Genomic DNA, 25,763 nt, shown 5'->3' with positions numbered 1-25,763 from the left:
GCTCAGGGCTGTCACCCTTGCTGCACGCCCCAAACCCCTGGGAGGAGGGCTGGGAGCAGCTCCAAAGCTGCCTCTGAGGATGAGCACACAGAATCCAGGCTGGTTGTTTCTCCCACATTTATTTGCTCCCATCTCCATCCCAAGCCAAGCGGCCACCAGGAGATGGCAACCAGGAGCCTCATCTACAGAGCACGGACCTCACAGGCGAGAGACGAGCGGTCACACACCAGCCCTGGGTTAAAACCCGGGGCCAGATCAACATAGTGCTAGTAAGAAAATAAGACACTCTCTAATTACACAGTCTGAGATTAGTGACAGGCAGCCCCGGGGACGGCTGCCCCCAGCACGGCGCAGCCCAGCCAGGACACGGCTGCTGGCACGGTGGTCCCACGACGCAGGACGGGCTCGGGCAGGGAGGCAGGAGCTGAACACCCGTGCACTGCCCCCCAGGCCCCCTGCCCTGGGGAAGAAGGGGTCAGGCCCGGCTCCACCTCCAGCATGAAGATTTTTTTTTTTTTTTTTTAACCTTCACACTGCCTGGTCCCAGAGGTATGGGGGAAGGAGAGGTGACAGGCAGGGTGACATAGGCAGAGGGCTAGAGGCACCCATCGGGGAGCAACAAGGGGAAGCAGGAAGATTAAATAAACCAAGAGGTGGGTGGAAGGAAGCCTGCCACCTCACCCGCTGCAGGACAGGGGACCAAGAGGCTCCCCGGGGGGATCTAGGGACCAGGAGGCAGCACTGAGCCCCAGGGGCTCCCAGTTGCCCCCCTGCCATCACAGCCCAGTTAACAGCAGCCCCCACATCACCCTGGAAGAGGCCGCTTCACTCCAGGCCAGTAATCCCTCCTGGACAGCCTTTGGTTTAGCAAGGCAGAGCTGCAGGAGCTGGGGAGCTCACAGGAGAGCGGGGGGGATGCTCACGCCACCCACCTCACCCAGCACTGCGCCTGCTGGGGGCTCAGCCCTGCCACCATTTGGTCCCCAAAAGCTCAAGGTCCTCAGAGACAGTTGCAGCCACGGGGCCCAGCCGCACCGGGGCTGGGGGGGGCCCAGCTCACTTCTCCAGCGAGGCGCGTGGGGTGGAGGGGGAAGCAGCCGGACCACCAGCAGAGACTGTCCCTTGCGTGAGCTCCAAGGGACAGCGCCGTGGTCCGGCCAGCCCCGGGCTGCGGGAGGGACCGGTCCTCTTCACAAGTGTTCGCTGAAGAGGGAGGAAAGCGACGCTGAATTACAGGGGGTCGGCTTCTCTCTCCCCCAGCTGCCTGAAGCAGCTCCAAGCCCCTCTTGGCTCCCATCACCCACCCTGCCCCGGGCTGACCCGGCGGTCCCAGTGCTCACCAGGGCCCTGCCCAGCTCACCTGGCTATCCGGGACAGGATCTCCTTGATGCGCACCACCAGTTTCTCATGCTGCAGGGGGTTGCTCTCAATGGCGCTGTGCAGTTTGGCCATGTAGAAGTCCAGAGTGCTCAGTGTGGGGGTTTCCCCAGTGCCTGTGAGGCGGCAGCCCAGTTAGCAGGGCTAGCACGTCCCCATCCAGTCCTACCCATCGTGCTGGTGTCTGGGGAAGAGACCCTGAGCACGAGGTGCTACCTCCAGCAGCAGCAGAGAGCCTGCACCGACACAAGCCCCGGAACAAAAGGATTTGGGCCGATCTCTTCCTTGCACGTGCAGCTTGCGACTACAGCTTGGGAGGAGAGTTCCCAGCCCGCCCTACCCCGGTATAGGGGAGCCAACTGGCTGCCACACCCCCGGGCTCCCCGCAGAGCCCCCCCAAAGTGCTCCTGGATCCCGCCCCATCAGCAGAGGAGCATCCACCCCCCCACCACCCCCCGGTCGCCACTTGCAGAGCCCCACCGACGCCCCTGGGTGTGACCACCAGGTCCCAGCAGCAGGCGGGTCCCCACAGCTGCCCCGAACTCACCGGGGATGGGGAGGGAGGCGAAGCTGGCAGTGAGGGCCTGCCGCACAGACTGGAGCTGCTGCTGCAAGGCCAGGGTCTGCCTCTCCTCCTGGGCCAGCTCCTGCTCCAGCTTCTCCTTGGCACAGTTCATGCTCTCCGTGTGCTTCTGCAGGATGGCGTTCTGCTCCTCAAACTCCGTGTTCATCTTCCGCAGGCGCCGCAGCTCGGCCTCCCGGGCTGCCAGGACCCGGCGATGTCAGCAGGGCTGGCCTCTCCGACTCTCATCCCAAAGGCAATCCCATCCCCAGCTACGAGTCTGTCACCAACCCCCAGGCTCCAGTCCCTCTGGCCAACCTCACCAGGTCAGGCCTCACCCCCAATTCCACGATCCCAGCCGTGGTCCTGCCGCGCAGGCTGCAGGCTGCTCCAGCAGCAGCGTTGCTTGCTGCAGCTCTCCCCCAGGCAAGGTGCCGCAGCACCGGCAGCCCCTGCTCTACAGCCCAGCCCCTCACCTTTGTTTTGGTCCAGGAACTCCTCCGTGAAGATGGGCACGTCGAAGGTGGAGAAGGTGTCGCTGCACTCGCCAGCCTGGGGGACGGAAGGGGAAAGCTCAGCCGGAGCCGAGCTCAAAGGGGGACCCCGTCTCCTTGGGGCTGGGCAGGAAGGAGGCACCGAGACGGGGCAAGCGGTGGCCCTGCCTGGGCAGGCAGGGAGGACGGGCAGAGGAAGGCTACACTCTGCCTCCTGCCACCCCAGGCTCCGCTTCAACAGGAAGCTGGCGGCTTGGAGCACAACCCCCAGGTCTCCTCCTACCCAAACCTGCAGCCAGCCTGGTTCCCGTGGGCCAAACCCAGCAGTGCCACGGGCCTCAGTTTCCCCACACAGGCACAGACCTGCCGGGGCCTTACCTTGTGCGGGTGCCCGTTCAGCAGGGTGTTCACTGCCGCAGAGCCCGCGTCCTCTGGAAGTGAGGAAGGTGTTACCCCTAGGAGCCAGCCCAGCATCCCTCGAGAGGTTCTGGCAGCACTGCTGGAAGCCATTGCTCCCACAACACACCTTTTTTGATCTTTTTCTCCTGGATCTTCTCCGTGCACATCTTGTAGGCCTCCGACTGCTGGTATTCCCGCAGCTCCTTCATGTACTGCTGCTTCTCCCGCTCCGCTTCATCCAGGTACCGCTACGGTCACAGAGGTTCCTCAGCCTGGCCCAGCCTCAGGCTCCCTGGGGGGCTGCTGTCCCCTCCCCACCACTCAAGGCTCAGCTCCTGCTCTCCAGCCCACCAGTACTGGGACAAGCTCCCTTTGTGGAGCTGCAGCCAGGCAGCAAGCAAAGGGGTTTGGGGTGCAGGCTCTGGAGGGTGCTGCCCAGCCCTGGGGGGTTCTCTCCTGGAGGCTGGTACCTGCTTCTCCGAAAGCTGCAGCTTGCTCCACTCAGCCCCCAGCATCTTGGTGATCTCCGGGAAGGGCAGGTCTGGATGCTGCGTGCGGATCTGCTCGCGTCGCTCGTTCAGGAAACGCACGTAGCCCGTCACAGGGGCTTTGGGGCCGTTGGGAAGGATCTTCTTCCTCTTCTTGCCCTTAGGCCAGCCCCTCTTCTTCACCGGCTGGCACCCAGCGAAGGGGAAGGGACAGCCCGTCATGGATCAGAGAGCACAATGCCATCGCACCGGCAGGACACAGGAGCAGCCTGCAAGGCCACCTGTGCCTCCCGCCCCTCAAAGAAAGGTCTGGGCCTTTCCCTGTGCCATGGCCACAGCCGAAGGCTTGCCCAGCGGCGCCTGGGCTGCCGAAGGGTGAGCGGAGGGACAATCCCCAGGCTGGGTAACACAGACCCCGCTTGCAGGGACCGTGCGGGGAGGGATGCGGGCACCAGAGCTCACCTCCTCCTCACCGTGCGGCTTCTCGCCACTCGTCCGCGCCGACTCCCCCTTCTCCTGCTTGATGGCCACCAGGAAGTTTCCATGCTGAGCTTTGCCCGTGGCATGCCTGCAGCCAGAGAGCACCTGTCAGAGAGGGCTGGGAAACTGCCGGGACCGATGGCGACACATCCCTCGGAAGTGCAGCCTCACGCTTGCCAGACCCTCCCAGCTCCTGCCCACCCAAACAGCCCCCGCCACCTGCTCCCAGCCCTGGAGCCCCTGCTCCCATGAGGAGAAGCCCGCAGAAGCTGCCCCAGGTTCCAGAGATGACCCCGGGATCTTTCAGTGACATTTGGAAGGAGGCCAGGAGCCACCAGCGCCGCCTTTGGGGGCGGGTAACAGTGACCATACATCCCTGCGTGCCCCCAGGGCTGGGGCGCACACCTCGGCAGAGAGTCCCAAGCAGCACGAACCAGCTGATCCTCCTCTGCAAGGGAGGAGGAGTCGCAGGGCTTTGGATCCCGGCACCGCCTGGAAGCATCACCCCCACCCGCGGACAAGTGCTGCCAGGAATAAGGAGAACCCTCGAGGCGTTGGGCGAGGGCAGGGTGCCGGCGCTGGCTCGACCCGCTCCAGCCACAACCTCTCCATCAGGTTCCTGCCGCCTGCGCTGCCACCGAGATGTGCCGAGCGGCTCTACGGCAGGGCCGGCAGCCCCGACTCCCACTCTCCCATTTGCTGCCCCCTCTTTACAGTCCAGCATCTGCCTTCAGCGAAGGACACGGGTCCAGCACTCGGGTCGGCAGAGCCTCCCTGCCCCAGCCGAGCACACCCAGCCCCACCGCAGCATCGCGCTGGGGGTCCCCAAGCCTCCTCAGCCCCTTCTCCAGCCGGCTCCGTCCCGCAGCCAAGCCCCGGTCCCACTCACACCCCCTGGTCCCCGATGCAGCAACTGCTCCGTCAGCGCGTGTGCCTGAGGCAGAGCGTGGTCGGGCTCCCCAAGTCGGGGGGGCTCGCTCGGGTTTCACCCGAGTCACAAGACACAGTAACTAGCACGGGGCCAAGCACAAACCCCAGCACAGAAAGGAAATGTCTCTGTGTGCCAGAAGCCAGACTGGTCCCCACGCGCTTCGGACGCGCCTCAGAGTTTCTCTCGCCTGTTGGTCACATCGCACACCTGGTGTGAAGCCCCTCAGAGACCCCAGCCTACCCCGATCAGTCTCTCGTACCCGTACGAGTCACCGCTGTGATTAATTTGATGGGAGCCCGTTCTGTGAGCCCCCAGGGACACGGCCCGTATCTGCGCTGCTCCTAGGGAATGGAGTGGGTGCCCAGCACAGGCTCTTCCCGTGGGGATCCGAGCCCAGTCAGCTGCCCTGAACCCCCAGGCTGAACATAAAAGCCTACGGGAAGGCGAGAGACCATTTCTCCTTCCATCTTCTGGGGGGAAAGAAAGCATCCCTGAGGCTCTGCGCAGGCTTTCTCGGACAGCTCTGGCAGAAATATTCCTGGTGGTGCCTGTACACTATCATCACGCTCAGCCGCCGCGGCTGGGAACGCGCGGACACCCTCCACCACCAGGCGCTGGGTCTCTGCCCCCCCGCCCTGCCAGCCGGATTCCTCGCGTGCCTAAGGACGCTTTAAAAAAGTAAAGTTATTTCAGGCAAGATTTCTCCTCTTCTCGGAGCCTCTCTCGGCCAGTTCGCTCTGGCATCCACCTCCCTCGGCCTCGGGGGCGCCCCCCGGGGCTCTCGCCCCGCTGCTGGGGGGGGGGGACGGCGGGTGACACCAGCTGGGGACAGCGCCCGGGTACCCCGTGCGCACGAAGACCTGGCTGCTCTTAATCTCACAAGATGCTGCTTCTACCTCAGGTCTCCCTTTGCCCTGCGCTAATTAGCCCAGCTCGGCGGAAGCACAAGCTAACGAAGCGGGAAGGTAAGGGGAGAGCGGCGCAGCCCCCGGTGGGGGGGGTGGGGGGTCCCCAAAACACGCGGCAGACACACACACACACACACACACCCCCCCCCAGGCAAGACCGACCGCGGTTCCGCAGGGGACTAAGGCCCCACGCGGGTGACGGGGCGCAGCCCACGGGACGCGGCGGCACTTACAGCATCGCGGCGGGCGGCTGCTTGGCGCTGTGGGCCATGGGCGCGGGGGGGGGGGGGCTCAGCGGCGCCGCTCGGGTCAGCACCCCTGGGGGACAGAGCCAGAGCTGGCACCCGCGCCCGGCAGGGGGGCCCCCCGGAGGGCAGCCCCGCGGCCCCCCCAGACCCCCTCGGAGGGGCCCTCCCCGTGGGGACATCGCACCCCCCCCCCCGCCCCCCCCAAAAACGGCGTCTCCTCCCCAGCCAGTCCCCCCTTTGCCTTCTCCACTCCCACGGGAGCCCACCCCGCCCCTCCCCCATAGAGCCCCACTCCCCCCACTGAACCCCCCCCCCCCCCATCCCATCGCTGCCCCCCAACAGGCTCACCCCCGTACCTACCCCCCCCAACAGGCTCACCCCCGTACCTACCCCCCCCAACAGGCTCACCCCCGTACCCACCCCCCCCAACAGGCTCACCCCCGTACCTACCCCCCCACACCCCCCCGCGATCCTCAGCCGCCCCATCACCGCCCCCCGCCCCCCGGGATCCCCCCCCCGACCCCCCAACTTTCCTGGCGCCGCCGGCGCCCCTCCAACGCTCTTCCTCACCTAGCCACGCCCCCTCTATTATTATGCAAACGAGAAGCCCACCTCGGCGCTTCCGATTGGCCGCTCGCGCCGCGCCGCGGAGCGCGCAGCCTAACGCGGATTGGCTGGGAGGGCTGACGTCAGAGGTAAGCGGCGGGGAGGGGGCGGGGCGAGGAGGCGAAGGGGAAGGGCCAGCCGGAGCGACGCGTGCGCGAACGTTGACTTCGGCGCGCGCGGCAGGCTGCCCGCCAATCGGCAGCCGGCGTGGGGACGGGGAAGTGGCGTGGGGAGGGCGGCGCCTTAAAGGGGCCGTGACGTGCGCGGGGTGGGGGCCCGGCGCCCCCCGGTGTGTCCCCGCCGCGTCCCCGCCGCTCGCGGCGCCCCCCCCGTCCCCGTGGCCTCACTGCCCTCCCAGTGCGCACCGCAGGGCTCGTCCAGCAGCTCCAGTTACGCCTCCCCGTCGCCCCCCGTGGCCCCAGCGCCCACCCCCGGGGTCTCAATGGCCCTGGGCCCTCCCGGTGGTCGCAGTACTGCCCGTGCTGAGCGCACGGACCCCCGTGCCCACCCAGGAGGAAGCTCTGTCGCTCCAGCGCCTCCACGTGGCTCCCACCGACTGCAGCGCGCGCCCAGCTGGGGGTTCCCGTAATGCCAGCAGTCACCTCAGAGGCCCCGGGACCCCAGGACACCCCTCAAGCGGGGATCCCCGTGACCACAGTACTGCTCCTGCCACTCGCTGTAACCCAGTGCCGGCTCAGGAGGTGGTCCCGGTCACTCCAGCAGCCCCACGCCGCTACCGACAACCCCCCGTTATCCACCCAAGAGGTGGTTACCCCACAGCCCAGTGACCCCAGTACTCCCCTCTGCTGTTCCCAGGGACCCCAGAACTGCCCATAACGGCCCTAATCACCCCATTACATACACAAGGAGAGGTCCCAGCCATCCTAGTACCCCCACGCTGCTCCCGGTAACCCTAGTATGCACCCACGTGGGGGACCCCCAAGATGCCAAGAGGGATCCCAGCATCCCAGTGACCCCAGTGCCCCCTCGAAGGGGGGTCGCATTGACCCCACCAGGCATCCCCATGTCCCAGGGACCCCAGTGCCCCCTCAAAGGGGGGTCGCATTGACCCCACCAGGCATCCCCATGTCCCAGGGACCCCAGGGACCCCTCAAAGGGGGGTCGCATTGACCCCACCAGGCATCCCCATGTCCCAGGGACCCCAGGGACCCCTCAAGGGGGGGTCGCATTGACCCCACCAGGCATCCCCATGTCCCAGGGACCCCAGTGCCCCCTCAAAGGGGGGTCGCATTGACCCCACCAGGCATCCCCATGTCCCAGGGACCCCAGGGACCCCTCAAAGGGGGGTTGCATTGACCCCACCAGGCATCCCCATGTCCCAGGGACCCCAGTGCCCCCTCAAAGGGGGGTCGCATTGACCCCACCAGGCATCCCCATGTCCCAGGGACCCCAGTGCCCCCTCAAAGGGGGGTCGCATTGACCCCACCAGGCATCCCCATGTCCCAGGGACCCCAGGGACCCCTCAAAGGGGGGGTCGCATTGACCCCAGCATTCACCCCCGCGTCCCAGTGACCCCAATGCCCCCTCAAAGGGGGGTCGCATTGACCCCACCAGGCATCCCCATGTCCCAGGGACCCCAGTGCCCCCTCAAAGGGGGGGTCGCATTGACCCCAGCATTCACCCCCGCGTCCCAGTGACCCCAATGCCCCCTCAAAGGGGGGGTCGCCCTGACCCCACCGCTCACCCCCCGCGTCCCAGTGACCCCAGTACCCCTCCCCCCCACACACTGTTTCCAGTGCCCACCACCAAGACCCCCCAGCGACCCCCCCGTGCTCTGACCTCCGCACCCCCCGGGGCTCGGGCCCCCCCCCCCCGGGCTCCGCTCGGAGCATCCCCCCGCGGCGCGGGAGGCGGAGGCCCGGGGGGGGGGGCGGGCAGAGCCGGCCGAGGCGGGGGGGGGGGGGGGGGGTCGAGCACCGGGATGGCGGGGCCGGGCAGCGGCCCCGCCCCGCCCCGCCCCGCCCCGGCCCCGTCCCGTTCCAGTCCCGTCCCGGCCCCGGCCCGGCGGCATGGCGGAGCTGCCGCTGCGGGCGCGGTTGAGCTTCGCGGCCGGGCATTTCCTGAACGACCTGTGCGCTTCGCTGTGGTTCACGTACCTGCTGCTCTACCTGCACGCCGTGCTGGGCTACGGGCACCGCCTGGCCGGTGGCCTGCTGCTGGCCGGGCAGGCGGCCGACGGGCTCTGCACCCCGCTCCTGGGCTACGAGGCCGACCGCTCCGCCGGCTGCGGCCGCTACGGGCGGAGGAAATCCTGGCACCTCGCCGGTGGGTGCTGGGGTGCCCGGGGGGGGGTCAGGGCTGGGGTGCTCTGGGTTTGGGGGGGGGGGGGTGTTGTCAGCGCTGGGGGTGCCTTTCTGGGATGCTCTGAGTGGAGAGGGATGGCCCCGGGGGAGCGTTTCTGGGGTGCAGGGTGAGTCCTGGGGATGGGGCCAAGGGTGCTTTTCTGGGGAGTCCTGAAGTGGAGAGGGGTGCCTTTCTGGGGTGCTCTGAGTGAGGAGGGGGTGTGTGTCAGACCCGGGGGTGCCTTTCTGGGGTGCTCTGAGTGAGGAGGGGGTGTCAGACCCGGGGGTGCCTTTCTGGGGTGTTCTGAGTGAGGGGGGGTGTGTGTCAGACCCGGGGGTGCCTTTCTGGGGTGCTCTGAGTGGAGAGGGATGGCCCCCGGGGAGCGTTTCTGGGGTGCAGGGTGAGTCCTGGGGATGGAGCCAACGGTGCTTTTCTGGGGAGTCCTGAAGTGGAGAGGGGTGCCTTTCTGGGGTGCTCTGAGTGAGGAGGAGGTGTGTGTCAGACCCGGGGGTGCCTTTCTGGGGTGCTCTGAGTGAGGAGGGGGTGTCAGACCCGGGGGTGCCTTTCTGGGGTGCTCCGAGTGAGGAGGGGGGTGTCAGACCCGGGGGTGCCTTTCTGGGGTGCTCCGAGTGAGGAGGGGGGTGTCAGACCCGGGGGTGCCTTTCTGGGGTGCACTGAGTGAGGAGGGGGGGGTGTGTCAGACCCGGGGGTGCCTTTCTGGGGTGCTCCGAGTGAGGGGGAGTGTGTGTCAGACCCGGGGGTGCCTTTCTGGGGTGCACTGAGTGAGGAGGGGGGGGTGTGTCAGACCCGGGGGTGCCTTTCTGGGGTGCTCCGAGTGAGGGGGAGTGTGTGTCAGACCCGGGGGTGCCTTTCTGGGGTGCTCTGAGTGAGGAGGGGGGTGTCAGACCCGGGGGTGCCATTCTGGGATGCTCTGAGTAGAGAGGGATGGCCCCGGGGGAGCATTTCTGGGGTGCAGGGTGAGTCCTGGGGATGGGGCCAAGGGTGCTTTTCTGGGGAGTCCTGAAGTGGAGAGGGGTGCCTTTCTGGGGTGCTCTGACTGAGGAGGGGGGTGTCAGACCCGGGGGTGCCTTTCTGGGGTGCTCTGAGTGAGGAGGGGGGTGTCAGACCCGGGGGTGCCTTTCTGGGGTGCTCTGAGTGAGGAGGGGGGTGTCAGACCCGGGGGTGCCTTTCTGGGGTGCTCTGAGTGAGGGGGTGGTGTCAGACCCGGGGGTGCCATTCTGGGGTGACCTGCGTGAGGGAACCCAGAGTGCCTATCCAGGGTGCCCTGGGTGGAGATGGTAGCCCCAGGGGAGCCTTTCTGGAGTGCCCTGGGAGGGGGGACGGGACCAACGGTGCCTTTCTGGGATGCCCTGAGTGGAGAGGGGTGCCTTTCTGAAGTGCTTTGAGTGAGGGGGGTCAGCCCTGGGGGTGCCTTTCTGGGGTGGGGGGTCAGCTTTGGGAATGCCCTGGATGGGGGTGGAACCGGGGTGCCCTGCATGGAGGGAAGCCTCCCTGAAGATGGGTGGCCCTGAGGGAGCCTTTCTGGGGTGGGGGTCAGCCCCGGGGAAGCCTTCCTGGAGCCCCCCAACCTGGAGGGGGGAACAGCCCCCGTGGCAGTGAGCTGAAGACTGGGTCCCCTCTCAGATGAAGAGGGGCAGCCCCAGGGGTGAGAAGAATTGGGCGCCCTAGGGTGGAAGGGAGCAGCACCGTCCATGGGAGCGGGGGCCACCCTGGGGGGGGGGTTCCTGGGTGCCCTTTATGGAGGGTGAACCAGCCCTCGGCAGTATCGGGGCTGAGGTGACAGTGCCCTGGGTGGGGGGAGACGCGCCCAGCGTGCCCTGCGAGGAGGGGGTTGGACCGGGAGGTGTCTTTCTGGGGTGTCCCATATGGAGCGGCAGCCTCCCCCATGGCAGCGAGGTGGGGACTGGGGTGCCCCACGTGTAGGGGGCAGTGGGGGGCTCCAGGACCTCCCAGGCATGGGTGGCTGAACCTGGATGGGGAAGGGGCACCACAGTGTCCCCGTCCTGCCTGGGCACTGTCCCCATCCTGGTGGCCTGTGCCACGGCAGCGGGTGCTGCCTGGGCGCTCACAGCCCAGGGCTCCCCGCTGTCCCTCGGGCCATACCCGCATGGTGGCGAGGGGGGGCTGCAGCTTGTCCCCCACTGCGTGGGGTGAGTGCTCTGTGCTTAGCCAGTCAATGCTACGGTGAAAATGAGTCCAACAGTAAAATCTGGGCTTTCCCAGGGGCTTGGGGGTTTACTGGGGACTTGCCCGTAGCCAGGCAGCTCTCAGTTGTCCCCGTGGGTGACTCCGGGGTGCGAGGTCCTTGACCGTGGCCGTCTCTGGGCACCCCACGTGCTGCGTCTGCAGGCAGCGCTTCCCCCCTGCAGCAGGGGAAGGCAGCGGGCGCCGGGTGAGTAAGGGCCCCGTGGGGATGCAGAGGAGGCACCAGCTGGGTGTGAGTTATTAACAGGCACTCTTCCCACATCGTGCCCCGAGGTCAGAAATTACAGTGAAGTCCAGGGGCTGGTGGGGACTCCTGTGTCGGGGTCCCTCTCCGAGGGGATAGTGCGACCTGGAGAAAAGCCCGTGGTGCAGCAAGCAGCACGGGAGCCCGGCCCATCCCTGGTGAGCTGGCGGTGGGGAATGGGGCAGTTAGCATGAGGAAACATCCATTGACAGGTGGAGATAAAGACCCTCGATGGTTCCTCTGGGTAACGGCACAGTAACAGCCAAGTGCTGGCTCGCCCAGAGTGGACCCGCACGGAGGGAGGACGGTTGTAGTGTGGGTGCTCTTATCTTGATCCCAAATTTATCTTGGCCAACCACTTCGCGCAACGGAACGATAGTCTGATAAGGTGGCTGGTCTCCCCGGAGTTTTGCTCGGCGAGGTCGGGGGGGGGGGGGGGGGCAGCTTCACCCCTCACCGTGGCGTCAGCTAGATCTGCACCCTAGATTTAGGGAAGTGGCCGGGGCTGTGCTTCCCCCCCGCTCCCCGGGCAGGACTGCTGCAGCTGGGTGCTGCCTAGCGTGCACCGAAGGGGAAGTCCTGAATCCCGTCTTGCACAGGGGCTGCAGCTGCCCCAGCCGGCCCCACTCCCCGCTGCGGGGAGCACAGCACCCTGCCTGCTTCAGCAGCGCGGGTGGAGGCTGCGTTTCCCTGGCCAGGGCATGAGTTATTCCTAGGAGGTGGGGGCTACCCCACCGCCTACCCCGGCTGACCGTGGTGCGACTGAGCGGGGCCGGCAAACCCGCTGAAACCGGCCGTGCCGGTACCGCTCGCGTCTCGCCTGGTCACGCTGTGGCAAGAGGCTTCGTGTGGGACCGAGGCGGCTCGTCTGGTGGCAACCCATGCTCAGATCAGAGGAAACCGCAGCCTCGGCGTGGGGGGAGTGGAGATACCACGAGTTGCTATCGGTGGCATCTCCCCACCACGGCGCTGGGCTGTCAGTGCCGGCGGTCCCGTGTGGCTCACGCCGGCATGCCTGCTCGCCGGCTTTTTTTGAGGGGCAGCTTCCTGCCACAATGGGCTGGAAAGGATGAGCGGCTCTTTTGCTGCCTGACTGCGCCCGTCTGGCAGCGCTGTCCCAAATTCCCTGCCCGAGGCGCCTGTGCTGTGCAGCCTGGCGTTCCCGTGACCTGTGATCCTGCCCCTGAGAGCCTGGACCTTTGCTGCCTGCTTTGGGGATGCCGTGGCGGTGGGCAGGGTGGTCTCGAGGCGACCCCAAAGCCCCACTTGGGAGAGCGGGGGGATCCCCAGGACCCCCCCTGGCTCGTAGTGAAGCCGTGCTCACTTGAGCACACCCGGGGATGTGGCAGTGCTGGGATGCGGCTCGCAGCCCCGCGCCCGAGGAGCTGGGCTGCGCGGGGGCGGCTGGTGGGGGTGGCCCCGGTGATGGGCACATCTTGTTCCCTGGGGGCCGTGAGGAGGAGGGAGTGACCGGAGTCTCCCTCGTGGGTGATGGTGGCGATGGCTTGTGGAGGCAACAGCAGCCTGGGGCCCGCAGCTCCTGCCCCAGCGCTTCCCCTGGGGATGCAGAGCCTGACCCTGTGGGGCCCCAGGACTGGGGGGGGGGGCAGAGCCTCCCCGATTCTCCGGACGGGGCTCGGTTGAGGCCGACAGCCCTGTAACAGGGAACAAAGGAGGTCTGCTCTGGTTTGAACCTTCCTGGGCTCTTACAGTGGCTTGTCTGGGGCAGAGACACCGCCGTGTGCTCGAGTCCCCTGTCCTTCAGGGAGCCCCTGGAGCACCAGAGCTGGCTGTGAGGGTGCAGGCAGCACCCAGCACCCTGCCGGGGTCCTTGCTCAGGGTGGGTCTGAGCTGGGCTGGGATTGTCGCTGCCTGCCCTCGGCACGAGGACAGCTGCTTTGCCCTGGCCCTGTGGCAGCTGGGGTTGCTGTGCCACGTGGAAGCGATGAGGAGGAGGAGGAATTGTCGTTTGCGGGTGAGAGGAGCAGACATTTCTGGTGAGGAGGATCCTGGAGAGGGGACCCTGGGGACCTGGCAAAGCAGCTGCAGGTTCCCCTCAGCTGTAGGAACGGGTTCCTGTGGCTCACTGGCAGCAGCCAGTGAAGCTGGGGGACACGCAGGACGGGGCACGCGGCTGACTCCCCGTCGGCATCGGGAGCAGTGGAGCATCTCGGCAGATTTGCTCCATAACCTTGTGAAAGGGGAGGGCGAAGCCAGCCTGTCCCTGCCTGCTCCACGCAGGCGTCCCCACGCCGTCACGCTGCGGCAAAGGGAGGAGCCTGGCTCTGCTGTCCCTGACTCAGCTGGGACCTTCCCACGGCTCAGAGCCTGGCTCGGGGGGGGCAGATCTGCTCCTGTCCCCCGGCATTGTACCGGGAGTATCCCTGGCCATCGCTCTGCCGGTGACTTCTGCAGGCATGGAGGGAGCGTGGCTCCCTCTGCTAGCCTCACGGCAGAAGAGACAAAGGGGCAGACGAGCTGGCCTTGTGCCCGCGGGACAGCCCAGAGCCCCCCCGGCCCTTGGGGTGCCTTATCAGCCTCGGGCAGGTGGCAGGGCACCACGAGTCCTTGGGGCTGGTTATCTGCGCCCTGGCGAGGGGGAGAGAAGCCTCTGGTGGCTGCGTGTCATGAGGGCGTGAGGGTCTGTCCTTGGGCGTTCTGAGGGGGACAGAGTGGGTGTGAGATGGTGCTGCACTTTGTGGGGAGAACTTGACTAAGGAAAGGCCTGCTGGCAAGTGTCTGTCTGTCTGCCTCGCTGCTGGGTGCAAGGGGGAAGGACGTCGCTCCGTGCAGGACAGGGCGGGGGGGGGGGGTGCTCCATGTGTCTCATCTGGCTGGGGGAAGGAGCCCACCTCCCTTCCCAGCCCTGCGGGGTACGACCTGTCCTAGCAGAGGGCCGGCTGTGTCTGTCTGTCTGTGTCTGAGCTGCCTGGGGCCACTGGGCTCCGCTCTCTTCCCAGGTACCACCTGCGTCCTCGTGTCCTTCCCCTTCATCTTCAACCCCTGCCTGGGTTGCAAGGAGAACACGCCGCAGTGGGCAGCCTTCATCTACTACCTCCCCTTCATCGTCATCTTCCAGTTCGGCTGGGCAGCCACACAGATCTCCCACTTGTCTCTCATCCCTGAGTTGGTGACCAGTGACCATGAGAAGGTGGAGCTCACAGCTTTCAGGTGAGCACGGCCAGACCCGGGTGTCCCCTGAACCTGGGGGAGCCGCCCCGCCGGCACCGGGTCCCATCGCTTGTGTGACGAGAGGTCCCCTGGGTGCCACGGGCCTGGCACGGCACGCTTGAGCCCTCGGTACGGCAGGACGGGGACTGGGCCGCGTGGGTGTCCCGCGGGATGTGTCCAAGTGACACTGCTCTGAGTTGGCAGCCCAAACCTTTGGTGCCAGGAGGGAATGTCTTGGCGCCGGGGATGTTGGTGACACAGCCCATGGGACACTTCCCTGAGCTGGGGGCACTTCTCCTTTGGGACTGGAGGGTGATGCTCACTGGGGAGGAGTAGACCCCTCCCTGGATGCCCCCGGTCCGGTCCGGGCGCTGCGTGGGCTGTCCCGTAGGTAGGGATGTCCAGGGCTGGGCTGGGCAGCGCCTGCAGCTCTGTGCGCAGAGCCCAGCTCAGTGCTGCTGATCTCAGGCTGTGGGAAAGAGTGTTTATCAGATGGAGCAGGGCTCGGTTATCTGCCTCGGTGGAGGGAAGTTCCCCTTCTGGCAGGCGAGCGGGGACTGCAGCGCAGCGGGGCAGGGAGGATGTGGGGCAGTGCTGGGGTAACCCTGGGGCCAAGGGGTCTGGCAGCTGGGGGCATCCTCGGGGCAGAGGTGAGCTGGGACTGGAGGGTGTTCAGGCTGACCCAGAGGGATCTTGGTTTCTTCCCAGCCGTGCCCCGAGGCTTAGGGTGGGCAGGCTGAGAGGTGCACCAGTAAGGCTAACGCCTGTCCAGATGCTGTGTGCTCTTGGAGGGGCCACCTCAGCAGTGACACTGGGGTGCGAAGCTGGCTGCAGCATGCCTGGCCTGGGGGGCAGCCTTGTGTCGGGGCGTCCCCGCTGTGCCTGGAGCTGTGCTCGTCCCTCTGCATCGCCGTAAGGTGCTATTTCCCCTTAAGGTATGCCTTCACCGTCATGGCCAATATCACTGTGTATGGCCTGGCCTGGATCCTGCTGAACTTCCAGGTGGACCAGCCTGACCGCACAGAGCACCTGGGCATCCAGGATGTCCCTATATTTCGGGTAAGTGTCAGGGCTCAATCCCCGTGGTCATTTCTTCCCTGGGTGGGACACAGCTCAGTTGAGGGGGGTACCGGAGGGAGTGAAATAGCAGTGCCCAGAAACCTCACCCACTGCGCTGGGCAGGGGTCACACTGAGCTCTCCCTGGGTTTTTGGGAAGCCCTCTTTATCCACCAGACTGCTGGGGGGTGGACGACGAGCAGGCAAATGGCCCCCCCCTGCTAAGCTTACACCCTCTACCTCCTGCAGAACCTGTCCCTCATTGTGGTGGGGCTGGGGGTCGTGTTCTCCTTCATCTTCCACCTGGGCACCAAAGAGAAGCCATACGCGCCGAGCTCGTTGCCCCAGCTGGAGGAGAGCACGCCCCTGCTGCAGAAGGAGCCCGCGAGCCCCCCGCAGCCACTGCTGATGTGGAAAGACTGGCTGCTGGAGCCTGCCTTCTACCAGGTATGGCTGCGGGCAGCGCTGGCGCTGCCGGCCCTGGGCTGCTGCCCTGCCTGGGTGCTGAGGGCATCCTCTGGCAGTGGGACGTGCCCCTGGTGCGGGTGAGGAAGGAGAGATGGGCTGTGCTGGGCACCTCTCTACCCTGTCAGGGGGGCCGTCCCCTTCCCGGTGGGCTTCTGTGCCGTGGCAGGGTTGGGCGTGGAAGGTACCAGCCTTCCCCACCTCCAGTCTGCACGGGTGGAGCGGTGCTGCCCTGTCTCTGTCCCTTCACAGGTCGCAGTGTTGTACATGTCTACCCGGCTCATCGTTAACCTGTCCCAGACCTACATCACCATGTACCTCACCAACTCGCTGCTGCTGCCCAAGGTGGGTGCAGAGGTCCCTGCCCACGTGTCACGGTTGTGTGGGCAGGGGTCCTGTGCTGATGGCCTGGAGCTCATCTTCTCCTTGTCCCCATTTATTGCAGAAATACATTGCTACCATCCCCCTGGCAATGTACATCAGTGGCTTCCTTTCCTCCTTCCTGATGAAGCCTGTGAATAAGTGGATAGGTCGAAATGTGAGTCCTGGGGGCCTGGTGAGGTTTGAGTTAGCCCCAAGGAGAAGTCCAGGGGCCAGATCCTGCCTGCACAAGCAAGCAGAGCACTTGGCACACCTGAGCCTGGCTGGAGAGCAGGGACCCCTCAGGCATCCTCTGCAAATGCCCCCCCGTTGCAGTGTGGGTCCCACTGGAACACGGCGGGTTGTGGGCAGTGAGGGGGTGCGGGGCTACCCTGCCCATCCCTGAGCCTGGGAAAAGTGATGTTGGGCCAGAGTCAGCCTGTCCCGTGCAGCCCTGACCAGGCTGGGAGAGCCCCGTGGTGCCCACGAGAGGCAGAGGCAGAGTGTGGCTGAGCCACCCTGGGCAGGCGGGTCTGCAGTGCCGGCGGGAAGGGGCTGCCCCTCCAGCGCATTCCCCTCCACACTGCAGCAAGCCCTGTTCCCCAGTAAGCCCCCACCCCTCCCGCCAGTTGGGTGTCCCTGTGCCCTGGGGCCCCCCTGTGCTGCGGGCTCAGCTCTCGGGCTGTGGCCAATGCTGTAAAACAGCCTGGACCACTGCGAAGCCCTTGCTGTCTGGGGGAGATCCTTGTTTAAAACCATCCGGGAGAGAGCCAGGGCTGTCCCCAGCGGGTCCCAGGCAGCGGCTGGCCCCCCTTCCCTCCCCACTCGCCCCTGCCTTGCTGGGTGTCAGCCGAGCTGGGGTCTGAGCTCTCCCTTCTCCCTCTGCCCGTCCCCACGCTGGCCTGGAGCAGCTGACCTACTTCGTGGGCATCCTGGTGATCTTGGCCTTTGCCTCCTGGGTGATCCTGGCCAGGCAGATGGGAGCGGAGATCTACGGGGCGGCTGTGCTGCTTGGGGCTGGCACTGCCATTATCCTGGTCACCTCCCTCTCCATGACAGCAGACCTCATCGGCACCAACACGGTACGTCTGCTCCTCCCGGCCAGGGTGGGCTGGGGTATCCCAGCGGGGCTCAGAGCCCGTGGGCTGCGGTGGTCACTGGTGTGGGATCAGGGTGGACGGAGACCCCTGCGAGGGGGCTCTCCTGGGGGGAGTGTGGGCAGCCCTGTCCCTCGTGCCGGGGCTCCACTGTAATGTGGGCTCTGCCCATGAGAGGGCACAAGGCTCTCGCTGCCGGCGCTCGCCAGGCTGCACGGCGAGGCTGGCCTCAGCGCAGCAGCCCACGAGGTTCCCTCTCCCCTCCCAGCACAGCGGCGCGTTCGTCTATGGTGCCATGAGCTTCACGGACAAGATGGCCAACGGCCTGGCTGTGATGGCGATCCAGAACCTGCACCCGTGCCCGTAAGCATCCCTGAGGGGTGGGAACCCTCTCCGTGGCAGCTCCCGCCACATCACCTGGGAGCAAGGCAGCGAATATCCCTGGTTTGAGGCGAGAGACACGAGCGGAAGCCGGCTCTGATTTGTCTTAAATCCTTCCTCAGCTTCTCGTCTTTCCCTAGATGAGGGCTGCATCTCTGGGATGCACGAAGGGGCTGGGGGGTCTCAGCGTCCGCGGTGCTGCCCTCTCTCCTTGCCCCAGACCTTTCCTTCTTGTCCCGGTGTGAACCAGTCCTGACACCAAGGGCATGGGACCCGCTGTGAGCAGCCCCGGGGTGCGCGGGCAGCACTGGGCTATAGGCTCTGCTCCGGGCCCCCAAGCCGCGTCCCTGCCCTCTCCCTGCAGGACGGAGCTCTGCTGCCCTGCTTGCGTCAGTTTCTACCACTGGGTGATGGTGTTGGTCACCGGAGGCATCGCCATCGCTGCCATCGCCTCGCTGTGCTGCATCATGGTCTGGCCCATCCGTATCCGCTACCGTGAGTGGGGCTGGGGGGGGGCCACCGGGGTGGGGCTGGGGGGCCACCGGGAGCCCCCCGTCCTGTGCCAGCCTGGGCTGAGGTGAAAGTGTCTTTCCAGATGGCTGCGGGGAGGCGGCGGGAGCCCCGTCCCGGCGGGAGGTGGCACGGCAGGGCTGGCTGTGGGGATGCTCGCGGCGCTGCCCTCGGGGGGGACCCTCATGGTAGGCGCGCGGGGCAGGGCCGCCGTCCTGCTGCTGCTGCTCCTGCACCCTGCTTGCCGCGCCCTCCTGGAGGGCAGGATTTGGCCCCCGGGGCCACCGAGGGGTGGGCGCGGGGAGCCGCTCTGCCTGCTGGGGACGCGGGGTGCCCCTTGCCCCCCGCTCAGCCGCTGCCCCTCTGCCGGGCGCTGTGTCGTGCTGCGGGGTTGGGGGGGGGAGAGGGCAGACCCCTCCCCGCGCCGCCCTGGGGCCGTGCCAGCTACGGGAGCCTTGGGCCGGCGGCTGGGGAGCCCGGCGCTGGCCCCTAACCTGCCCCTTGCCCCCCACCCCTGCAGATGCTGTCTGCCTGCGGGGGCCGAGCGGAGCCGGGACCCCCCGCGGCGGGACGGAGCGAAGGAGCCGGAGCGGCACCGTCAACTGAGCCGGGGGGGGCCCCCCCGCGCCCCTCGGCCACCGCCGTGCCCGCGCTGCTGAGCCGGGCCGGGAGGGACCCCCGGTGCCGGGGCGGCGGGGGGGTCGGCCCCCCCCCGGCCCTGCCTCCCCGTCGCCTTGCACCGGACCGGTGCCCCCCCCCGCGCCCTGCGCTTGCACCGGTGTGAACACTACAGGGCCCTGGGCCGGGCCCCGGCGCGGGGGGGACGGGCGCCCGGCCCTCGGTTTTAACTTGCTTTTGTAAGGTCAGTATGTACAAACGGCACTTTTTAAAGGAGGAGAAAAAGGAAAAACAAAAACAAAACAAAACGATGCAACAAAGCACCTCTAACCATAGATCAACGCCCCTGGTGTCTTCCCTGGATCCCTCCCCTCTCGGGCAGGACCCGCCGTGCCGGAGGGAGGCAGGAGCAGGGTCGGGGGTTCAGGGCGTGCACAGGGGATTTGGGGGCTTTGACCCCACAGTGCTCCCCCCTTTCTTCACTGCGCCCCGGAGCGGGGGGGGGGGGGGGGGGGGGGGGAGCAGCGGAACCGGAGGGACAGGCGGCTACAAGATGGCCGCCCTCAACAACGATGGCGGGTGCGCCCGCAAGCAAAATGGCTGCCGCGCAGCCGCGCTGGAGCCTAATGATTGGTTCCGGGGAGGGTGCCCCGCCTCCCGGGGCGGAGACAGCCAATGGGAGGGCTCCTCTTGCCGTCGCGGGGCGGGGCCGGGGCGCCGCCTCCCGGTACCGGCGGCGCTGGGCGCGCCTTCCCCGCCGCCGCTGGGGCGGAACCGGGAGCGCGGGAGGGGGCGGGGCGGGGCGGGGCGGGGCTCACAGCGGTGCAGCCCCCGCCCCGCGGGCCGGGGGGATGCGGCACCCGCCGCGCTGCCGGACACCGGGGGGGGGGGGGGGGGGGAAGGGGGACCCGCCCGGCCGGCAGCCGGGGGTGGGGGGGGGTGGGGGGTGTGAGTCACACCACGGGTGACTGCGGCGTGGCCGTGGGTCGCCCCGCGTCACCCGGGGACGGCTGGGGGGGGGGGGGGGCCCTGCCCTACTCGCCCCGGGGGTTGCGGGCGTGTGGGCTTGCCCACGCGTGTGCGTGACGCGCGCGGGTGGGCTGCGGTGGGGGCGGGAGGACGGGGGGCTGTGGCGGAGCCCCTCGGGTGAGTGATTTTTGGGGTGGGGGGGTGTGGGTGTGACGGGGAGGGGCGCGGACAAGGGGTGACACCCGGTGCGTGCCCGGAGCGCGGGGGGGCCCGGAGCACCCCACGCCGCGCAGGGGGTTTATGGCTGTTCCCGAAGCCAGCGGGGGCTGCGGGGAAAGCTTGATCGGTCCCGGTGCAGGGAGCGGGGGCTGAGCCGGGGGGGGGGGGGGCCCACACCCCACCGGGGGTGCCTCGGCGTCCCCCCTGCCAGCCCACCGCACCCTCGGCCCTGCTCAGCCCCCCCAGCCTGGTCTCGCCCCCTCCCCACTTTTCTCAGCACCCACGCCCGGGGGCTCTCGGGGGGGCCGCATTCCGTCCCACAGCACAGACACCCCCCCCCCCCCTGCCCCGGGGAGGGGGCTGGTGGCCAAACTCGCCCTGGGGGGGGGACGGGGCAGAGGTTGCAGGGCCGGAGGTGGGAGATGGGCACCGGGTGGGCGATGCTGTGGGGCGCCCGTAGAACTGCGGGGCGTGCTGCTGTCAGCTCTGCCGGGGAGGGGGGTGCATTGGCAGCTTGTTTTGGGGGGCAGCTGAACACACACACCCCCCCCCCCGCACACACCCACCCCCAAGGGTGCCTACAGAGGACGTTTCACCCACCGGGTGCTTGTTCGGGTGCTCCACGGCCCCAGCTCAGGGCGGCACCGGCAGGAGACCCCGGGCAGGCAGCTCTGCCCGCCACAGCCACACCGGGGGGGGGCTTGACCCCCTCCCTGGTCGGGGTCCTGCACCGCTGCTCCAGAGGGTGCAAAGGCCCGTGGCCAGGGACACCCCCCACACACACACCCCCCCCCGGTGGGCAGGCCGGCAGCAGCGGGGTGAGGATTTTTAGGACCCCTTTCCACCCCCCAGGGCTCCCCGGGCTGGTGCCAGCGACACCCTGGCAGCGCTTGGGACCCCCGGGGGACACCCCGAGCCGAAGCCCCCCGGCCCCGTGGCTGTGATGCCCGTTCACCCCTTTGCAGCCCCCCCAGGTGCCGCGGGCTCCCCCCCCCCCCCCAGCCAGCCCCAGGCTGGTGTTTGCCCCGACACCTCCCTGCAAACCTGCTGCGGCCGGTCCCGGCCCCGCCTGCCAGCCCTTCCTCGCCCAGGGGAGGAGGAGGAGGAGGAGGAGGAGGCAGCTGCAGACGGGGACGGCACTGGAAGGGAGCGTGAGTGGGACACGAGTGGGACACGAGGAGGCGCAGGCCAGACGGGGCAGGAGGGCTCGGCTGTGCCCACCACCGGGGCACGGCGTGGGGTGGGCAGGGGCCTCCCCGGCGAGGGGGCTCTGCTGCCCGCGTGTGGGTCCGGCGGCGGAACCGCGTTCCCGTCCCCACCGGGGTCAGCCCAGCACCCTCGCTCCGAGCACCGGGGGGGGGACACACACACACACACCCCGGGCTGTCACCCCCCGGCCCCCGCCTGCCAGCGGGGAGTGGGGCCAGCCCGGCAGCCCTGGTACCCGCCGTCCCTCCTGGGCGCAGGTTGGTGGGACGGGGTCTGGGGGGGGGGGGGGGGGGGGGGGGGGGGGGCTCCTGGCGCGGGGATTGGGGCCCGTGGGACGGGGAGGCTGCGAAGACGCGGGTGCAGCTTTTGCTGGAGCCGGCTGGTGGGGTGGGAATTGTGCCGCTCCCCCCAGGGCTGCAGGGCAGCCCGCAGGGATGAACCGTGGCCCCGCTGCTGCCCGCGGGCTGCTGGGCTCTCCCCGGGGCCGGGCAGGGCTGAGCTGCTGGGGAAACTGAGTCACGGGGGGGCAGGCAGGGGTCTCTCCGAGCCATGATGCCTTCAGCCCGCTGCCTCTCCCGGCGGAGGTGCCGTGCCGGGGGGGGGGGGGTGTTGTGCACCCCGCAGAGCCCCGAGAGCCGATGGGGGAGCACTGGGGGAGCTGCTGAGCAGCCAGACGAGGGGAGCCCCACGGCAGTGGCAGCTGGGGGGGTTCACAGCCGCCTCGGGGCGGGAGGAGTGCTCGTGGGACCGGGAGGTCCCAGCAGGGACCGAGCCCTGTCCCCATGTCCCCCCCAGGGGAGGGACTGGCTGGTAACACCACCGTGGGAGCTGCTGTGCTGCAGGGCCCGGCAGCGTGGGGACCATCCCCCCCTAACCTGCCCCCCTCTCCCCCAGCTGCATGTCTGACGCCTTCATGCCGGGGAAGCTGAGGAGGAGCAGGAGGGGGGTGCTGGAGAAGCGGTGGCAGAGCCTGGAGGAGAGGGGCAGCGCGGGCACCCGGCTGGGTCACCCCGTGCTCGCCAGGTGGGTGCTGCACCTCACCGGGGACGTGTCCCCGCACCCCAGCCCTCACCTCCCACCAGCCTGGCCCAGCCGGGCGCCCCGGGTGCTCTCACCTGGGTGCCACGGCGTGACGCCCACGTGTGCGCACAGCCGGGGGGCAAGGGGGGGGTGCTCACCGCCGCCTCTCGCCAGATCCAAAACCTGCGACCCTTCCTTCTGCGAGGAGACAGACCCAGCTGCGGCGGCCACGGGCACGCAGGGCCACCCACCCCCGTCGGTGAGTCGTGGGGCGCCGAGGCCCCGGAGCGGGGACCCCAGCCCCAGCGCTGCGGTCCCGGCGGGATGCTCGCTGCGGGGCCGGCGCCGAGGGAGGGCCCGTCCTGGTTTCGCGGCAGAGGTGGTGACGGAGCAGGAGGCTGCGAGGTGCCCGTGGTGCCAGGGCTCTGCCCCCGAGCACCGCGCCGTGCCGGCCCCACATCCCGGCCTCCCCCGCAGCTGAGCAAGCGCGTCGCCGGTTACCGCAAAGCCTTCGGGGAGCTCGCCGAGCGGGAAGCGCTGCTGGCCTGCTTCTCCTGCGCTTGGCAGAGAGAGGTGCCTTACCACGGCCGCCTCTACATCTCCTCCCGCCACATCTGCTTCCACTCCAGCCTCCTGCTCAAGGACATCAAGGTGGGCTGGGGGGTGGGTGCGGGGCCAGTGGCTCTGGCGGGGGGGGCACGGGCAGCAGCCAGGCACGCGGTGACACTGTCTGGCCCCCCCCTGGCACAGGCAGTGGTCCCCATCGTCTCCATCTTGGCCCTCAAGAAGACCAACACAGCGCTCCTGGTGCCCAACGCGCTCAGCATCCGCACGGCCGAGGGGGAGAAGGTGAGAGCGGGGACGGGGACGATGCGGGGTGGCCTGGTCCCTGCAGCCGGTGGGCTCTGGGCCATGACCGAGGGAGCAGCTCTGCCACAAACGCTTTTCCTGGTCCCCGGCAGTTCCTCTTCGTGTCGCTTCGCCGGCGGGAGGCCACGTACCAGCTCCTGAAGTCAGTCTGCAAACACCTGCAGGTTCGTGCAGCACCGGACCAGGGGCCGGGCATGGGGAAGCTCTGGCCCACCCATTGCAGGGCCACGGGAGTGGCTGGTACCCCCCACCCCCCTGCTTCATCTCTCCTTGTCCAGGACAACAGCTGGAGCCCTCCGGCCTCTCTGAGCAATGAGGAAATCCTTAGGAAGCCTCTGGTAAGGCCGGGAGTTGGTCAGCAGGAGGGTTTTGGCAGAGGAAACAAGGCCCCGTCCCCTTGGGAAGGCTTTCAGGGGGAAACGTGGGGTCGAAAAGCCCCAGCCCATGGCAGCACAGATGCCAGGACCCTCAGGGCTCCCTCGTCGGGGCTGGCAAAAGTCCCATCGGGTCCCACCCATGTCCCCATGGCCACGGGGCAGGTGCTTCGGGGACATGCACCGTGACCAGGGCTTGTCCTCTTTCAGACCTCAAGCCAGTCGGACCTGGAGCAGAGCACCCCGGACCCCGACAGCCTCCAGGAGCTGCCGGGTGAGTGGCCGTCCCGCAGCCCACGCCCCCCCCCTCGCACACTCACGACCCTGCTTGTGCAACTGTGTGTGTCTTCAGCCGTGTTTGTGCCCCACTGACAGCCCGGGGCTCTGCCCCCCCGTCCCCAGCCACGCATGGCCCAGGAGGGACCGCACAGCCCGTGGGCACCTAAACAGCATCTCCCACAGCACCGGGGAGCACAGGGTCAGCTTCCTGTGGCCCAGGGTGCCCCACTGGGTCCCCAGGAGCCCCCCAGTCCCCTCCCTGGTCCTGGGGCACTTATTGAACATCTCCTGCTGCAGATGGGCCAAGCCTGACACCAAGGTACGTGGAGGAGGAGGAGGAGGAGGATGAAGAGGCAGCGGTGCCGGCTCTGAGCAGCGGTGAGCGGGTGCCCTTGGCAAAGCCACGCGGGCTCGGGTGGGTCGGGGGGCCCCGGGGAGGGGGATGCTGCTGGGGCTTGACCCCAGGGCTGTCCCCCAGCACCCGGCAGAGCTGACGGTGGTGACCAGGCTGAGGCTCTTGGCAGCCCTGGCACTGACACGGCCTCGTCCTGGCAGGGGGACCCCACGCCGCGCTATGGGCCCAGACCACCACGCAGTTGAGCCCCCTCGACACCATCATCCTCATCTACCTGCTGCTGTGAGTCCCTGGGACCCGCTCACGCGTCTCAGAGCTTTGGGACACCCTCCCCTGTCCCCAGCTCCACCGCACCCCAGTACAGGCAGGCTCGCCGGTGTGGCACTGGCAACCCTGGGTTCCCCCCCGCCCCACCGCCGCCTTGGGCGCCCGCACTGGCCCAGCCGCCCGGAGCCCAGGGCGAGGGGATGGGAGCCTGGCCGCAGCGCTGCTCCTGCCCCGCTGTGCCCCCCGTGCCTGACGCTGGCCTGTCCCCCAGGATGGTGGCCCTGCTGCTGTCCTCGGGGTACATCGGTCTGCGCATCGTGGAGCTGGAGCAGCAGCTGGCGTCCGTGGGGGCTTGGCCAGACCTCAACCTGCCGCACCAGTGAGTGGGGGGGGGGGGGGGTGCACCCCACCGCCCCCAGCGCTGCGGGGAACCCCTCAGCCCGCCTCTCCCCCCCCCAGGTACAAGAAGACATGAGGACAGCAGGGACCCCGCCCCAGCCGGGGGGACGGGCTGTGGGGCTGCTCGGAGCCCTTCCCCTGCCTCTTGGGGAACTGCTGGGGACTCCATCACCGAGTGTCTTCCAGCCCCCCTAAACTGCCTGGGGGGCCCACACAGGCTGTGGGACTTCATCTTGCTCCCCTCACACCCCCCCACTCTGAGCCACAGCGGGAGGGACGCTGACAGCTCCCAGGGGACAAAGAGAAGCACCGAGGGGCTGGCTGGGGCCAGGCAGAGCAGGGACAGACTATTTTATGAATAAAGATGTGACCCCCCCCCGCTTTGGGGACACTCTGGACTGGGGCAGCCCCACGCTGCCCCTTCCCTGAGGACGTGTGGCTGCTTCATTCCTTGGGACAAGTGGAAGAGGAGGCTGTGAGCTCCTCCCCAGGCAGGATCTGGGGGGGGGGCTGGGGTGGTCAGCACACAGCAGCGCAGGATGAGCACCAACCAGCCCCCCCGCTCAGCACCCACCCCACCCCCGGCTCCACAGGAACGGGCCGGGCCAGCAGGACCAGTGGGTGGAGGAGGGTCCGGGTGCTGATGCCTCCACTGGGGTGGGCAGCAGGAAGGATGGGGACGGACCCCGAGCTGCCCCCCAGCATCCAGGGGCTGGGGCTGCAGGTGACAACTGGGAAGCAGAGGGGAAGGGGGGGGGGAGAATGGGCCCAGCTGGGGGATCCAGGGCCCTGCAGCCAGACCCACCCCCCCTTACCACACTCCTGCCCAGTGACAGGTCTCTCCTGCAGTGGGTGCAGGGTCCCTCCAGGCCACCG

General features: G+C 68.1%; 3 protein-coding genes across 6 annotated transcripts; 2 read left to right on the top strand and 1 right to left on the bottom strand.

Annotated features, from left to right (window-relative positions):
• Window positions 1-100: 100 nt before the first annotated feature.
• On the bottom strand, window positions 101-6,470 carry HMG20B (high mobility group 20B). 2 transcript variants are annotated; one of them, XM_042795083.1, is made up of 10 exons: window positions 6,421-6,470; window positions 5,873-5,957; window positions 3,783-3,888; window positions 3,303-3,506; window positions 2,960-3,080; window positions 2,812-2,864; window positions 2,416-2,491; window positions 1,925-2,140; window positions 1,361-1,493; window positions 101-1,203 (listed from the first exon to the last, which is right to left on the bottom strand). In XM_042795083.1, exons 2-10 carry the CDS (start codon window positions 5,908-5,910, stop codon window positions 1,191-1,193), a joined length of 960 nt encoding a protein of 319 aa, XP_042651017.1. In that variant the 5' UTR covers window positions 5,911-5,957; window positions 6,421-6,470; the 3' UTR covers window positions 101-1,190. The 2 variants fall into 2 exon arrangements, with proteins under 2 accessions (XP_042651017.1, XP_042651018.1); XM_042795084.1 differs by having other exon boundaries at window positions 5,873-5,961; window positions 6,425-6,443.
• Window positions 4,101-19,261, top strand: MFSD12 (major facilitator superfamily domain containing 12). 3 transcript variants are annotated; one of them, XM_042795074.1, is made up of 10 exons: window positions 4,101-5,696; window positions 14,228-14,438; window positions 15,374-15,497; window positions 15,745-15,942; window positions 16,213-16,305; window positions 16,406-16,498; window positions 17,232-17,402; window positions 17,686-17,780; window positions 18,163-18,293; window positions 18,394-18,822. In XM_042795074.1, exons 1-10 carry the CDS (start codon window positions 5,615-5,617, stop codon window positions 18,498-18,500), a joined length of 1,305 nt encoding a protein of 434 aa, XP_042651008.1. In that variant the 5' UTR covers window positions 4,101-5,614; the 3' UTR covers window positions 18,501-18,822. The 3 variants fall into 3 exon arrangements, with proteins under 3 accessions (XP_042651008.1, XP_042651007.1, XP_042651005.1); XM_042795073.1 differs by lacking the exons at window positions 4,101-5,696; window positions 18,394-18,822 and adding exons at window positions 8,481-8,779; window positions 18,829-19,261; XM_042795071.1 differs by lacking the exon at window positions 4,101-5,696 and adding an exon at window positions 8,481-8,779.
• Window positions 19,262-20,047: 786 nt separating this feature from the next.
• Window positions 20,048-25,316, top strand: LOC122153670 (GRAM domain-containing protein 2A-like). The gene is made up of 12 exons (XM_042795082.1): window positions 20,048-20,072; window positions 22,218-22,346; window positions 22,518-22,602; window positions 22,821-22,994; window positions 23,094-23,192; window positions 23,306-23,377; window positions 23,492-23,551; window positions 23,798-23,861; window positions 24,164-24,244; window positions 24,422-24,503; window positions 24,760-24,867; window positions 24,948-25,316. Exons 2-12 carry the CDS (start codon window positions 22,222-22,224, stop codon window positions 24,961-24,963), a joined length of 966 nt encoding a protein of 321 aa, XP_042651016.1. The 5' UTR covers window positions 20,048-20,072; window positions 22,218-22,221; the 3' UTR covers window positions 24,964-25,316.
• Window positions 25,317-25,763: the final 447 nt, after the last annotated feature.

Source organism: Tyto alba, unplaced genomic scaffold (genome assembly GCF_018691265.1).
Source record: "Tyto alba isolate M040663 unplaced genomic scaffold, T.alba_DEE_v4.0 Super-Scaffold_20000042, whole genome shotgun sequence".
In the NCBI taxonomy this organism is placed as follows: Eukaryota; Metazoa; Chordata; class Aves; order Strigiformes; family Tytonidae; genus Tyto; species Tyto alba.
Note: the sequence above shows the minus strand (reverse complement) of the source record. Positions and strands in the feature narration are given on the sequence as shown.